General features: G+C 45.6%; 1 protein-coding gene across 2 annotated transcripts in view; it reads right to left on the bottom strand.

Moving 5' to 3' along the window:
- Positions 1 to 210: 210 nt before the first annotated feature.
- Positions 211 to 12,420, bottom strand: part of Pip5k1b (phosphatidylinositol-4-phosphate 5-kinase, type 1 beta) — a 261,079-nt gene continuing 248,869 nt past the window's right edge. For both annotated transcript variants that reach the window (NM_008846.3, XM_006526763.4), the window contains exons 14-15: positions 9,449 to 9,563; positions 211 to 971 (exon numbers count right to left, since the gene is read on the bottom strand). In NM_008846.3, coding sequence (NP_032872.1) covers positions 969 to 971; positions 9,449 to 9,563 — 118 coding nt within the window. In that variant the 3' untranslated portion in view covers positions 211 to 968. The remainder of the gene's footprint in view (positions 972 to 9,448; positions 9,564 to 12,420) is intronic.

A 12,420-nucleotide genomic window follows, 5' to 3' on the forward strand; every position in this document is an offset into this window, starting at 1 on the left:
ATTTCTATTAAAAAGATTTATTTATTTATTATTTTAATCAGTCAATCAATAAATGTGGACTGAGGTTATAGTTTTGTGATAGAGCTCTAGTTTTGATCTCCCCAAACTCTCAAACACACACACACACACACACACACACACACACACACACACACAGACACACACACAAACACATGACTATAAGTCATTTGAATCAATGTATGACCAGAATTGAGAACAAAATATTTTATTTCTTTCAATAAAACTATAGTTTACAGTAGTATTTACTAAATAAATTATATAATTTCTCTTTTACGAGCAATAAACTAAATCACAAATATTTCAAAGACAATGTATATACAAGACATAAGGCCTTTTATAAATAGCTTTGCTTTTTCTCATTTCACTAGTAAACAGTGAAAAAAATCTTTATAGAAGCTGGCTTTCTATAAAGTAAAGGCAGACCTAGTATACTGATCTTTAAAGGAAAACAGATTGAAGCTTTCAATGACAGGGGCTATGATTAGAATCTCTGAAACAAAGAGAGAGGATTTAGATCTTATTTATCATTTTGCACGGATAGATTTTTTTTATATAAAATATAGAAGCAGATTCCATAGGTTGCCTATTTGTAATCACTCTATGCATGCAGAATGAAACACCGAGAGAGCCTATAGGAAAATAGCGCTTCCCAGTCCAAAAGGGTGATTGGCCATGGTGTAGAAAAGCGGCTTAGACAGAGGTCATGCAGGTCTTCATGGTCAGCAAGCAGCAGCACCCACGGAACGGTGTGGGATTTTCACATCCATCTGCGGATCGGCCACGGACCGAGGCTCCCCGGCATCTTGCGGGCTTCAAGGTCCAGCTGAGTCTTACTGTGTGTGCTGGGGTTCAGCCCAGTTCTTCTGAGGAATTCTGCAGTGGGGGAAGTTCCCTCCCATGGCTGTGTTCAGGTCCCGCTCACGTGCTCAGGTGGCTGCCGCTTTCACTTACTGGAGGAAAAGCAGGAAAGAAGAAACAGACGTGAGGCTTGGCGTTAGCACCAGTTTGTAACTCCTGCCTGTGCGTGGGGCCTTAGGTTGTTATTTCTCCCGGTGACTTGCATCTGAAGAAGCATGCATTAAGGTTGGGGCCTGCGACGTGTTAATTTCCCTGTTTATTGAGATCTAGCCCCAGCCACATCACATCAGTCACTTAGGATGAAGCAATGATAAGATGTGCTACTGTCTTCTGAGTTTACAAGGCTCAGGGAGGGCATATGAGAACTCAGGTGGTATATGAGAATTAAAAACCAAGAAGCACAACGACTGGGCCATGGTCCTGAACTCGTGATTGCTATGCTCATTTCCAAACAGTAGCCAAGTGGCCGGCAGTAAAACAAGCCATCAGATATCTAACCTAAAAATGCTAACTAAAAGCAGAGCCAGGCAAGGTCGGCATGATGGTACGTGCTATGGTGCCAGCACTTGGAAGATGCAGACAGGAGGATGACAATCAGGAATTCAAGGTCATTCTCAGCCTCGGTTTGAGGTTAGCCTGTGCTACATAAAACCCCAACTCAAAGCAAAGCAAAACAAAGAAATTAACTAAATAAAAGAAAGCAGAGGCAGCCGCGTTATGTGATAGATGTATCCTGGTTCACGTGGGAAAACCACTTTAGTTTGGTCTGTACAGACATACATTGGGTCAAATTTATTTTATAATTATCTAAGCCGCAGAATGTTATGTCTGTTTCCCAGTGTTTAAGTCCTGTCTCATCTATAGAACAGGAGTGATACTCAATAGCCAGACCACCCAGAATGCACCTGAGACTTTGACTTCGGAAGTCTTGCTTGGTTGGTACTAGGGCGGGAGAAGAGCAATAACAAACCCTTCTCACAGTGCAGTTGTGAGGGATAGACTGTTCTCTCCTTCCTTTTTAGGGGGAGTTTTGCTAGCTATGTTACCAGATTAGTCCTGAAATCCAGTGATCTTCCTGCTTCAGCCAGGCAAGTAGTATAGGTGTATGCCACCCCTGGGATAAAACAGCACGTTGTACAACCCTGGCAAGTATTCTGTCCCCAGCCATGCTGCACCCCTCTGCTCTCCATGGGGCATCCTCTGCTATCCCTGGATCATCCTCTGCTATCCATGGGGCATCCTCTGCTATCCATGGGGCATCCTCTGCTATCCCTGGATCATCCTCTGCTATCCATGGGGCATCCTCTGCTATCCCTGGATCATCCTCTGCTATCCATGGGGCATCCTCTGCTATCCATGGGGCATCCTCTGCTATCCCTGGGGCATCCTCTGCTATCCATGGGGCATCCTCTGCTATCCCTGGGGCATCCTCTGCTATCCATGGGGCATCCTCTGCTATCCATAGGGCATCCTCTGCTCTCCATAGGGCATCCTCTGCTATCCATAGGGCATCCCCTCTGCTATTCAGAGTATTCTCATTTGGTTTCAAGTTGAAGTTACTTGCCAGAGTGATAGTTGGAATAACATATGCCCAACTCCCCAACTTTATTATATCAAGTCCCCCTTTCTCTTAGCGATCCCTTAATTCTGTTTCCCCAAGCCCCATACTGTAATTTGCTATTTTCTGCTGTTCCTGTGTCTTTCCAATGACAGCACATCACCTCGTCCTGAGTTGCTCTGCCTGTTTCTTTCAATCACTCAGACCATAACCACAAATCTGTAGCAAGCCATTACAGTGCCTCACTCCCAACATTGTCTCCTGGGCTTTGAGGACTCTTCTCTGTCTGGATTCACCTGATCATTCTCTGAGAGATCCCAGAATTTCAAGGTCAAAGTCACTATACCTTGGCAAGGAAGTCTAAAGGCTGTCTTTCCTTCCTTCCTTCCTTCCTTCCTTCCTTCCTTCCTTCCTTCCTTCCCCCCCCCCTCCTTTTTAATGTTCTTGAGATAAATCTTGGCTACACAGCCCAGGCTGGCCTTGAACTTATGAATTATTGATATATTTGCTTCAGCTTTCTACCAGGCTGGCCTCGAACTCAGAAATCTGCCTGCCTCTGCCTCCCAAGTGCTGGGATTAAAGGTGTGCACCACCACCACCCAGCTAGGCTTTTTTTTTTTTAAAGTAATACTTTATATTTGGTACATTTTATTTTATTTTGCTCATATACCTCCTTTGGTTATTATTTCACAAGACATCACCTAGGGGTGAAGTACAGCTGGCTCAGCATTTGCTAGGCATGATATACACACACATCAGAGCTGTAGAAATCAGGGCATGGCAGGACAATGGAACGGAATCTCTCTCACGTGTGCAGAACTTCACAGCTAGTCTCCAGTCACAGAGATCTGACTGCATCTGCCTCCTACATGCTCCAGCTGGAGGTTTTGTTGGGTGGCAGTGTGAGCCTTGGGTCTAGCAGGGGGAAGCAACCAAGCCTGAAAACACTGACTGACTGATTAGAAGCTGCAGAGGTGTGGATAGGTCGGAAGGCTGCAGGCCCACAAACAACTTGAGCTATTGTTAGTCTCCGAGATAGCCATACCTAACTCTGTGTTGAAACGAACATCTAGCGACGATCAGATGAGAACCCGCTGGGATTCTGTTGGGATCTATTAACTTAGCCCCCACAGAGCCCCAGTATCAGAGGCAGATGATAAGATCTCTCTCCTTTGTGTGACCCACCTGTCTGAGGTTTTTCCTAGTGTGTTTTAAAAGTGGTTTGACTTATAATGTTCTTTCTTCTGTTACAATAGAAACTTCAGGAAACTGCTTACATGTTGGAACATGGAATTTAAGGTTTCTTAGGTCCTGGTCTCTAAGATTTGGCTTTAGAATAAACTTTTATCCTCTTTGAGGTAAGAGTTGTGTTTCTGAGTTGATAAAGTCATGGGAACAGGACCTTGAAAAGGATATGGGGACTTGAGCCATGAGGCGAGTGATTCTCCTCTGCTATGTGTGTTCTCATGACGTCTTGCCTCACATGTAGCCAGTGTAACAGAGCCAAGCATCTATGGGCTGAGAACAATCCCCCAAATAAACCTCTCTTCCTTTAAAAACAATACATACTTTGTGAGGGAGTGTATGCGCCCAAGAGTGCTTGTGCCTCTGTGTGTGTGTGTGTGTGTGTGTGTGTGTGTGTGTGTGTGTGTAGAGGCATGCATGCCCTGGCACACATCTGGAGGTCAGAGGACACTTGTGGGAATTGATTCTCTCCTTCCCCTATGTGGGATAAGGGTAGAAAAGAAGTCATAAGGTACGGGAGTAAGTGCCTGTACCTACTGAGTCATCTGGCCTTACCTTTCTTCTTTTTAAATGGGTTATCTCAAGTATTTTGTCATAGCAATACAAACACTTTAGAAGAGTCTGGGTCCAAATTCCCTAGCATTACTCTTAAATAAATGTTAGGACTCCTAGCCAGAAGTACGGTTGTTCTTTCCCAAGGGTCAGGGCAGCAGACTTCCTCTGAGCAGCTTTGGTGTAGAAGATGGGACTGTAGCTGTTCTTGAAGGATTTGAACACTTTGGGTGAAGACATCTATCTGGGTCTAATCTGGTGGAATGTCACTGACTGGATTTTTGAATGTTGGTCAAAACTTGTGGTTTATCTGGTCTCCTGCCAATCTCCTGTGCTCCATCAAAGAGCCCTGTTGCTGCAGCAGGTAGATGTCAGGGAAAAGACTGAGGTCAAGGTCTCTCATTTCAAAACTGTTAGTGCAGCAGTAATATTTTAACATTAATTTCTTTCCAGAGGGCGGGGAGGTGATGGAGGACATCAATGATTCATGCATCTTGATTATTCTACAGGGGAACTTCTGGTACTCAACTGAGCCTGCTGCCAATCTCCGTGGCTCCATGAGCACCTCAGAGCACACCGACCTGCAGCTCCAGGAGTCTGGTTTATTGATTGATTGATTGACCTCAGCTTCTGCTGTACTTGGGAGATGGGGAACTGAATCCAGTGCTGATATCATTTGACAAAGAGCCCAGGCTTTGGTTCCTGGCTGCTTTGTCATCAGCATGAAGGGCTATCCCCAGCCACACTAGAGCTAAGGACATTGTGAAGCCGAAGGCTCACCAGGCCCTGTCTGTGGAAGTACGGAGAGGTAGTGCTGCTTTCTACTGGAGTACACGATGGTTGTCATGGGCTAACCCATGTCCCTCTAAGGTGGAGGCCCCTAACTGTCATTCACCCAGAGTATGGCCTTGTTTGGAGACAGGGTCTTTACAGAGGAGATCTGTTTAAATGAGATGGTAGATTAGGTCCTATTTCATCAGGACGAGTGTCCTACTAGAGCAATGGTTCTTTTTTTTTTTTAATTTATTTATTTATTTATTATATGTAAGTACATTGTAGCTGTCTTCAGACACTCCAGAAGAGGGGGTCAGATCTTGTTACGGATGGTTGTGAGCCACCATGTGGTTGCTGGGATTTGAACTCTGGACCTTCGGAAGAGCAGTCGGGTGCTCTAACCCACTGAGCCATCTCACCAGCCCGAGCAATGGTTCTTAATCAGCGGGTTGTGACCCTTTGGGTGGGGGTGGGGCACAAATGACCCTTTCACAGGTGTTGCCTAAGACCATCAAAAAAAAACCCACAGATGTTTACATTATAATTCATAACAGTAGCAAAATTACAGTTATGAAGTAGCAATGAAAATAATTTTATTTGTTGGGACATCACCACAATATGAATTGTATTAAAGGGTCATGGTATTAGGAAGGTTGAGAACTACTGTTCTAGACACAGGGAGTTTGGACCACACAGACACACACAGAGTAGACATTGTGTAGACCCAGGGAGTAGACAGTTATCTGTAAGCCAAGTAGAGAGGCCTACACAGATTCTCTGGAAATGGAGCTAGGGACCCCACTGACACCTGACTGTGAACTAACTCCCAGTCTATAGAGACACGAAAGAAGACCTTCCTACACTCTAAAGTGACTTATCCTAGTGCTTGGCTGTGACAGCTCTAGCAAAAAGAAACAGTGGCCAGGAGCCCCACGGATTTAAAGAATACTCTTGTCTTTAAATTATCCATATTTTCATTTTATTATATTTAATCCTACTCCCCTAAGCAGGATAGGTCACAGACAGCATAAGGGAGGCCTGGAGCACTGGGTGTTTGTTGCTACTATGTTACACTTGCTGACGCTTCTCGGCCTTTTGGCTAAGATCAAGTGTTACCCTTGCTGTCTCAACTGCAGAAGTGGCATTTTCTATGCTGGATTAAAGGGTCAAGAGGAGGCTTTCCCAGAGACTAAAGTGGGTGAGAAGCGCATGCTGGAGTCTGAGAGATGAGCCTCTCTCCTCTCTGTTTTGCACGATTCTAACTGCAGCCTCCAGGCCAACCTGAGACGGCAGATGCTAGGCCTGTGGTATGAGATGCCTTTGATGCCCAAAGACTCTGCTACCTGATGAGCTGAGATGCATTATGCTGGAAGAATGTGGTCAAGTGCACCAAGAGGAAACAGGTTATTGAGCCCCATACTCACTCTTCATTAGGTTTCAATAGAGCCTTCAGTCACTCCCCCAGACCCATGGGCAGAGCTGCCTTTTCACCAGTAGGTGGCAGCAGAGGGTTTGTGGAAAGGAGGGACACCGATCAGTGAGTTTGTGGCTGTCAATCATAGGGGCTTGCTTTCAGAATCAGAGGAAAAGTGATTCCGACTACCAGTAAACATATGAAGCCCAGAGAGGTTGCAAGCACAGGTAGCGATCTGTCCTCACATCCGCTCTGGGAGCAAGGCACTGTGGGTATGTTGTGTTCAGACCCAGGGCCTCTAGGAGGTGACACATTTCTGTTGCTTAAGCCACACAGTTTGTGATAATTTCTTACAGCAGGAGAGTAATACAGGCCAACAAACAAAGGAAAGCCAGGCCTTCAGGCTCCTCCCCTGGACCCCTTCTCATGTACTGTCAGACTTGGTCAGCTTTGTTTATATTTTTAAATTTTATTTTATTATTTTATATGCATACGTATTTGTCTGCATGTGTATCTGTGCATGTTTGGTGCCTGGAGAGGCCAGAAGAGGGCACTAGATCCCCTAGACCTGGAGTAACCTAGACCTGGGAATCCAGCTCCCTCGGGAGAGGCAGTGGGAATGCCAGAGTTTCCAATCAACACCCCCTGGGGCAGCCGGTACTGGCTTAAGCAGGTAAAGATTAGAGACCCTTACTGATGCGGTGTGGCCGGGGAGGCATCATTCACCTCCAAGCCTAAGGATTCAAGTTCAGAAACTCAGCTTCTTTTTGCCAAAGCCCCTGCTTTGAGTTTTCTAAGACCCCTGTGACCTAATTTGTTGAGCGTTTGTCTTGGTATTTTCTCAGGCTTTCCTCCCACACCATGGCGTGGCAGCTGTTTATTCAACCACGCTCACTTCTTTGCCACCCTTCTTCCCATGATCAAAGGGTAGCATTAACAACCCCAAACACACCGAATAATCAAGCTGTCCAAGGGCTGACAGTAGGTCAGCACACTAATCTCCAATACTAGTATGGCAGAGAATTGGGGGTGGGGTGGGGTTTAACTGTTTCTTTTCCTTACATGCAGTTATTTTTGCACTTCAAACAGCCATTTTGCAGAAGCACTTTCACAGATAAAGGGCGTGTTATTGAGAGGATGCTAATGTGGCCAGTGTAAAGGCAATGGGATTGAGTAACAGAAGGAGAGAAGTCGCTGTTGGGTGGCAGCCATCCTTTAGATTTCTCTGTTAATAAGAATGCAATTCCTTCACCTCTCACTGACAACCCGTTCCCTGGGAGCCACGAAAGGGCACTCTCTCCCACTCCATTTCCCAGTGGGAATGGCTTTTTGTTGGTTCCCCTCCCCAGGCAGGCTGCCTTAGCATCCCAGGGTGACAGGCAGCATCGGGGGCTGATATCCACGCGACCATCCCGCTAGGAGAACGGCAGAAGCTCGCATTTCCCATCAGTGCGGCCCACTCAGTTCTGTTGTTTGCTTTTCAATACCCCAATCTGTGGCTCATCAGCTCAGCATTCAACAGGAAACATCTTTGGTCACACTGGATAAAGCCATCTTAAAAAACCATCTCCCTTGGATTTGAATATTTGCAAATGAGCCAGGAAGCCGAGGGGTGTACAGTGTGAAGGTGAAGGACCTCTGGAAAGCAGTGTTGGGCGAAACATTGGTAGGACCTGAATTAAATGCCTGAATACTGAATGATGAAACTGTTATCTCTCCTCAGAGGTCAACCATCCTTTTAAATTCCAGTTCAAGTTACAGAGAAAAGTCACAAGGCCTCTGTAAGCCCAAAGGCACAACTTTGGGTGGATCCCTAAAAGGAAATCTCAGGTTACCCAATACACACAAATCAATGTGGTGTAAGTCTGCATATTTCACAGGGATATAAATTAAATACTTAGTTTGGATCAGTTGACCACAAAGTGGGTTAGGATATCACTACTAAGAAGGAAACATCGAATCTTCAAGGGAAAAGCCTCACAAGAGACCTCACACTACACTGGGTGACGTCACCAAAGAGAATGTCATCCCAGAAGCCTTCAGGGCCGTTCAATTAAAGATGGCTGGGATAGAAATGGTTGGGATCCAGAGCTTTCGAATTAGGTCAAAAAGAAAGGAGAGAGAAGTTGCGCAGGCCAGACTGGATTTTCTTTATCATTCTTCCATAATGTAGAGGCAAATGAAGTCACTGATGGGTAGGCAAGAAGCTGAGTCTTCCCAGTTGTAGGACAACATTAAAAAATAATAAAATATCTCCAGCAAGAAAGCACACCCCAGAACTACAAATTAATGGTGTCTAATGTTCTAGACGTATTGCCTTAAAGTTTAAGTGAACCGTAATGCTGTGTGTGTGTGTGTGGGGGGGGGGCGGTTAGAGAAACTGCAGAGTTTGGGGAATGACTGTCCCTTCTTTGGAGAGCCAACCGTGTGCGACTGACTCCCTCTGATTCAGGATGAATGAGCCTGTTTGAGCTGCACAGGGCCATCAAGAGCATTCACTAATCCATTTAATAGATAAGAAGACTGAAGCCCAAGGAGACACCAGGAGCCGGCTCCTCTGATCGACAACTCATCGGGCTTTGCAAGAGGGGAAGAGGGTATCTTCAAAGCCTAGACAAGCTTGTAGGGACCACTAGCAGGATCCTGGGTTGCTGGGAATCCAGCTCTATCCGGAGTGGCAGTGGGAATGCCTCTGCTTCCAATCAACACCCATCTGGGGCAGCCCGTACTGGCTTAAGCAGGTAATGATTAGAGACCCCACTGATGCCATGTGGCTGTGCAGGGTCACTCAGGGGACTTCTCCTCTGGTTATATTTGCTGAGCTAGCATTAACCTATCAATTCTTGCCAACTTTGGAACAAACTATGGGGGTGACATGGCTTGGGAAGATTTGTGTCCTGTAGAAGGGACAGGAGGCAAGCATATCTCTAGAAGCCACAAGCATGCCTGGCTTTAGTCTTGTGTAAGTCAAGGTCCCAAGCCATTTGCAAACAGGCTGCTGAGAGGAGTGGGAGAAAGCCACTCACTAAATAGACGTCCAGCACAGAGGCATCATCCTGCAGGTCCAGGGTGTTTGGCTCAGCCGTCAGGTAGATGGTCCCCTCTTCCAAGGTGAAGGTTGAACTGGAAGGTAACCCTTTGCTGGAAAAACAGAAGTGAACAGTCAGTTTGTGCCCTGCAGAACGGAGCCAAAGACAGGATGTGGTGGCGGGTTCTGGCCTTTTTTAAAATTTATTTTTAATTAATTAATTAATTTTTTTGGTGAGTCATCCTGAAAATGTCACCGTTTAGGTTCACATTTAAATTTGTTTTTTTTATTAGTAAATATTGTTGTTACTTTAAATAAAGTGTTATTAATAACATCGCTCCTGCCCCCTAACTCCTTACAGTTCATGGTGTTTGCAGGAGGTGATTTGAGTCCCCTGTCTTGTGAATCATGGCTCCTGGGAATCTAGAAGCCTCTGCTAGCTCTGATTTTGAGCGGTTGGTTTTCACTTCTGACTCTGCCCCTCTCAGGTATCCATACATTGATAGTTTACAAAATAGAATGGGGCTGGGGGGGGCAGCCCTTCCTCTTCCCTCTTCCTCCCTCCCTCCCTTCCTCCCTGCATTCTTTTTTCCCCTCTCTTTCTTTCCTTCCTGGTTATGGACCTGAAAAGTTCAGCAGCCTCAGTGGTTCTCGGCTTCACTGTACATCAGAGGCTCGGGAGGCCTGGTCACAATGCAACTTCTTGGACTTTTCCATTGAGATCCATGAAGCAAAGGGTCTAGGGGTAGAGTCCATGGATTAAATTTCTGACTAAGCCCTAGGTGATGCCCATGCTGAGCTGGTCCAGGGATGACGCCTGGAGTGACAATACAGAACGCTGCTCCCATGGGCTCTGTGAGGATCTCCTGCGTGGACTCCCGAGGGAAACACTAAAAGCCTGAACAACATAGGTAGCTGGCATCAAAGTCACAGAGATCCATTTGCCTCTGCCTCCTCAGTGCTTGGATTAAATAAAGGTTGAGCTGGTCTGTTTTGACAATATTTAAATTGGGTATCAGCCAGGGATGCGCAATTATCCCTCCACATCCAAAATGAAAGTAATTTTTTTTTTTGAGATAGGGTTTCTCTGTGTAGTCCTGGCTGTCCTGGAACTCACTCTGTAGACCAGGCTGGCCTCGAACTCAGAAATCTGCCTGCCTCTGCCTCCCAAGTGCTGGGATTAAAGGCGTGCGCCACCACGCCCTGCGAAAGTAATGCTTTTAAGCAGCCGAAGTTTCCCATGGTTTTCAAGGGCAGAACGCCAGATACAAGAGGGTGATGCTGGTGTTGGGACTGTGGCTAAAGGTCTGGCCATCATACAGGTGTAAGGAATTCCATCTACGGTCTTCCTGCGCAACAGGTATGAATATGTGTTTGCCCACTGCCACTTAAAATAATAAAATGTGAAACATGTAATTATGAAACATAAAGAGATAATGCAAGGATAAACCCCAAGTTTAGCCACTGTATCCACAGCCTACAGCAAATTGCTTTATCCCTTAATGATGCTCCCTCCACACAGAAGAAAAAGATGTGTCTCCCAAAGGGGTTAGCTAAGATGCTAATAGAATGTCCACTGGGAAATAGTTGTCTTCTTTTTTTCCTGTACTACTACTGTTAATTTCCCAGGCACCCATCTATTTGTAATCAATTTATATTTTCTCAGCCTATGAATGTTCTAGGTTCTGTTTTTAGGAGTTACTTGTAAGCAAGTGAGGGCATCTCTCTTGGGAGAAAGGCTCTCAGAATCTAGTGGCAGGGTCAGAGTGCCCAACCATTGCTTGGACTAACAGAGGGAAGATCCATTTTAAAACAGATGCTACGTGACTTGGTTTGGGAGCCTGGCAGCTGGCCTGGGTTCTGTATCATCGAGTTCTGCCATTCTTCCGTCCATCTGGACCTTCTGAGGTCCGAGTCGTCTAATGTGCAACCAGGGAGTCCACACAGGGGTCGGCATCCATTTGGCTCTGTTTTTGTCTCATAGAAGCCTTAGGAGGTCCTGGTAGCCCCTGCCACTCTGTTCTTGATAATCTCCAAGCTTCTCACAGATGAGCATACACAGGAGAACTCTTGTCCTCGTGGTCCCTCTGGCAGCGGACATTTACGGTGCTTTGCTGCCATGAGCGCTGTTGTCTCCCAAGTGACGTCAGTTTGGAGTCACACAGAGCATGGACTGTGGAAACTGTCATCAGTAGTTCCAAAGCCTGGAACCCTGACTTCTGTTTGCTGACCTACTGAGTGTTCTTACAGTGCATTCTCATGGGCACATCTGTCCCAGGGAACAGATGGAACTAGCCAGCCACAGTGTTTGTCTTTTAAAAGCCACCTTTTCACTGCCTTAATAGACTCACACATCACACGGCATGTGTGAGTTAGGGCAGGATGCTATAGCTGCAGCAGCACCCCACCTCTGCCAGGAAGCTCCCATCAACATCACTCTTTTTAGTTTTTCGGGTGAAATGTCTTTTTAGGTTTATTTTTATTTTATGTAAATGAGCGCTTTGTTTACATGTCCACGCCTGGTGTCCTTGGAGGCCAGAAGAGGGCATCAGAGTCACAGGAACTGGAGTTACAGACCAGACACTGTGAGCTGCTAACTGGGTGCTGGGAATTTGCCAGAGCCATAAGTGCTCTTAACTCCTGCCCAACCCTCCAGGCCCCTTCACATCTTTTCATAAACCTTGGAATAAAAGACTCAACCAAGGCATCCGATGGATCCCTAGGGAGGACATGTACCTTCTCTCAAGCTGTTTCCTGCGAACACCAGCACACACACACACACACACACACACACACACACACGTTATATATATATATGATATAACATATATAACATGTAACATATTATTTATACACATTATATGTTATATACATAATACATATATGTAATACATGTTTACATATTATATTATATGTATAATTATGATATAACATACAAGTTATATCATATATATTATACATACACATGTA

The sequence above is a fragment of the Mus musculus genome, chromosome 19 (genome assembly GCF_000001635.26).
Source record: "Mus musculus strain C57BL/6J chromosome 19, GRCm38.p6 C57BL/6J".
Classification (NCBI taxonomy): Eukaryota; Metazoa; Chordata; class Mammalia; order Rodentia; family Muridae; genus Mus; species Mus musculus.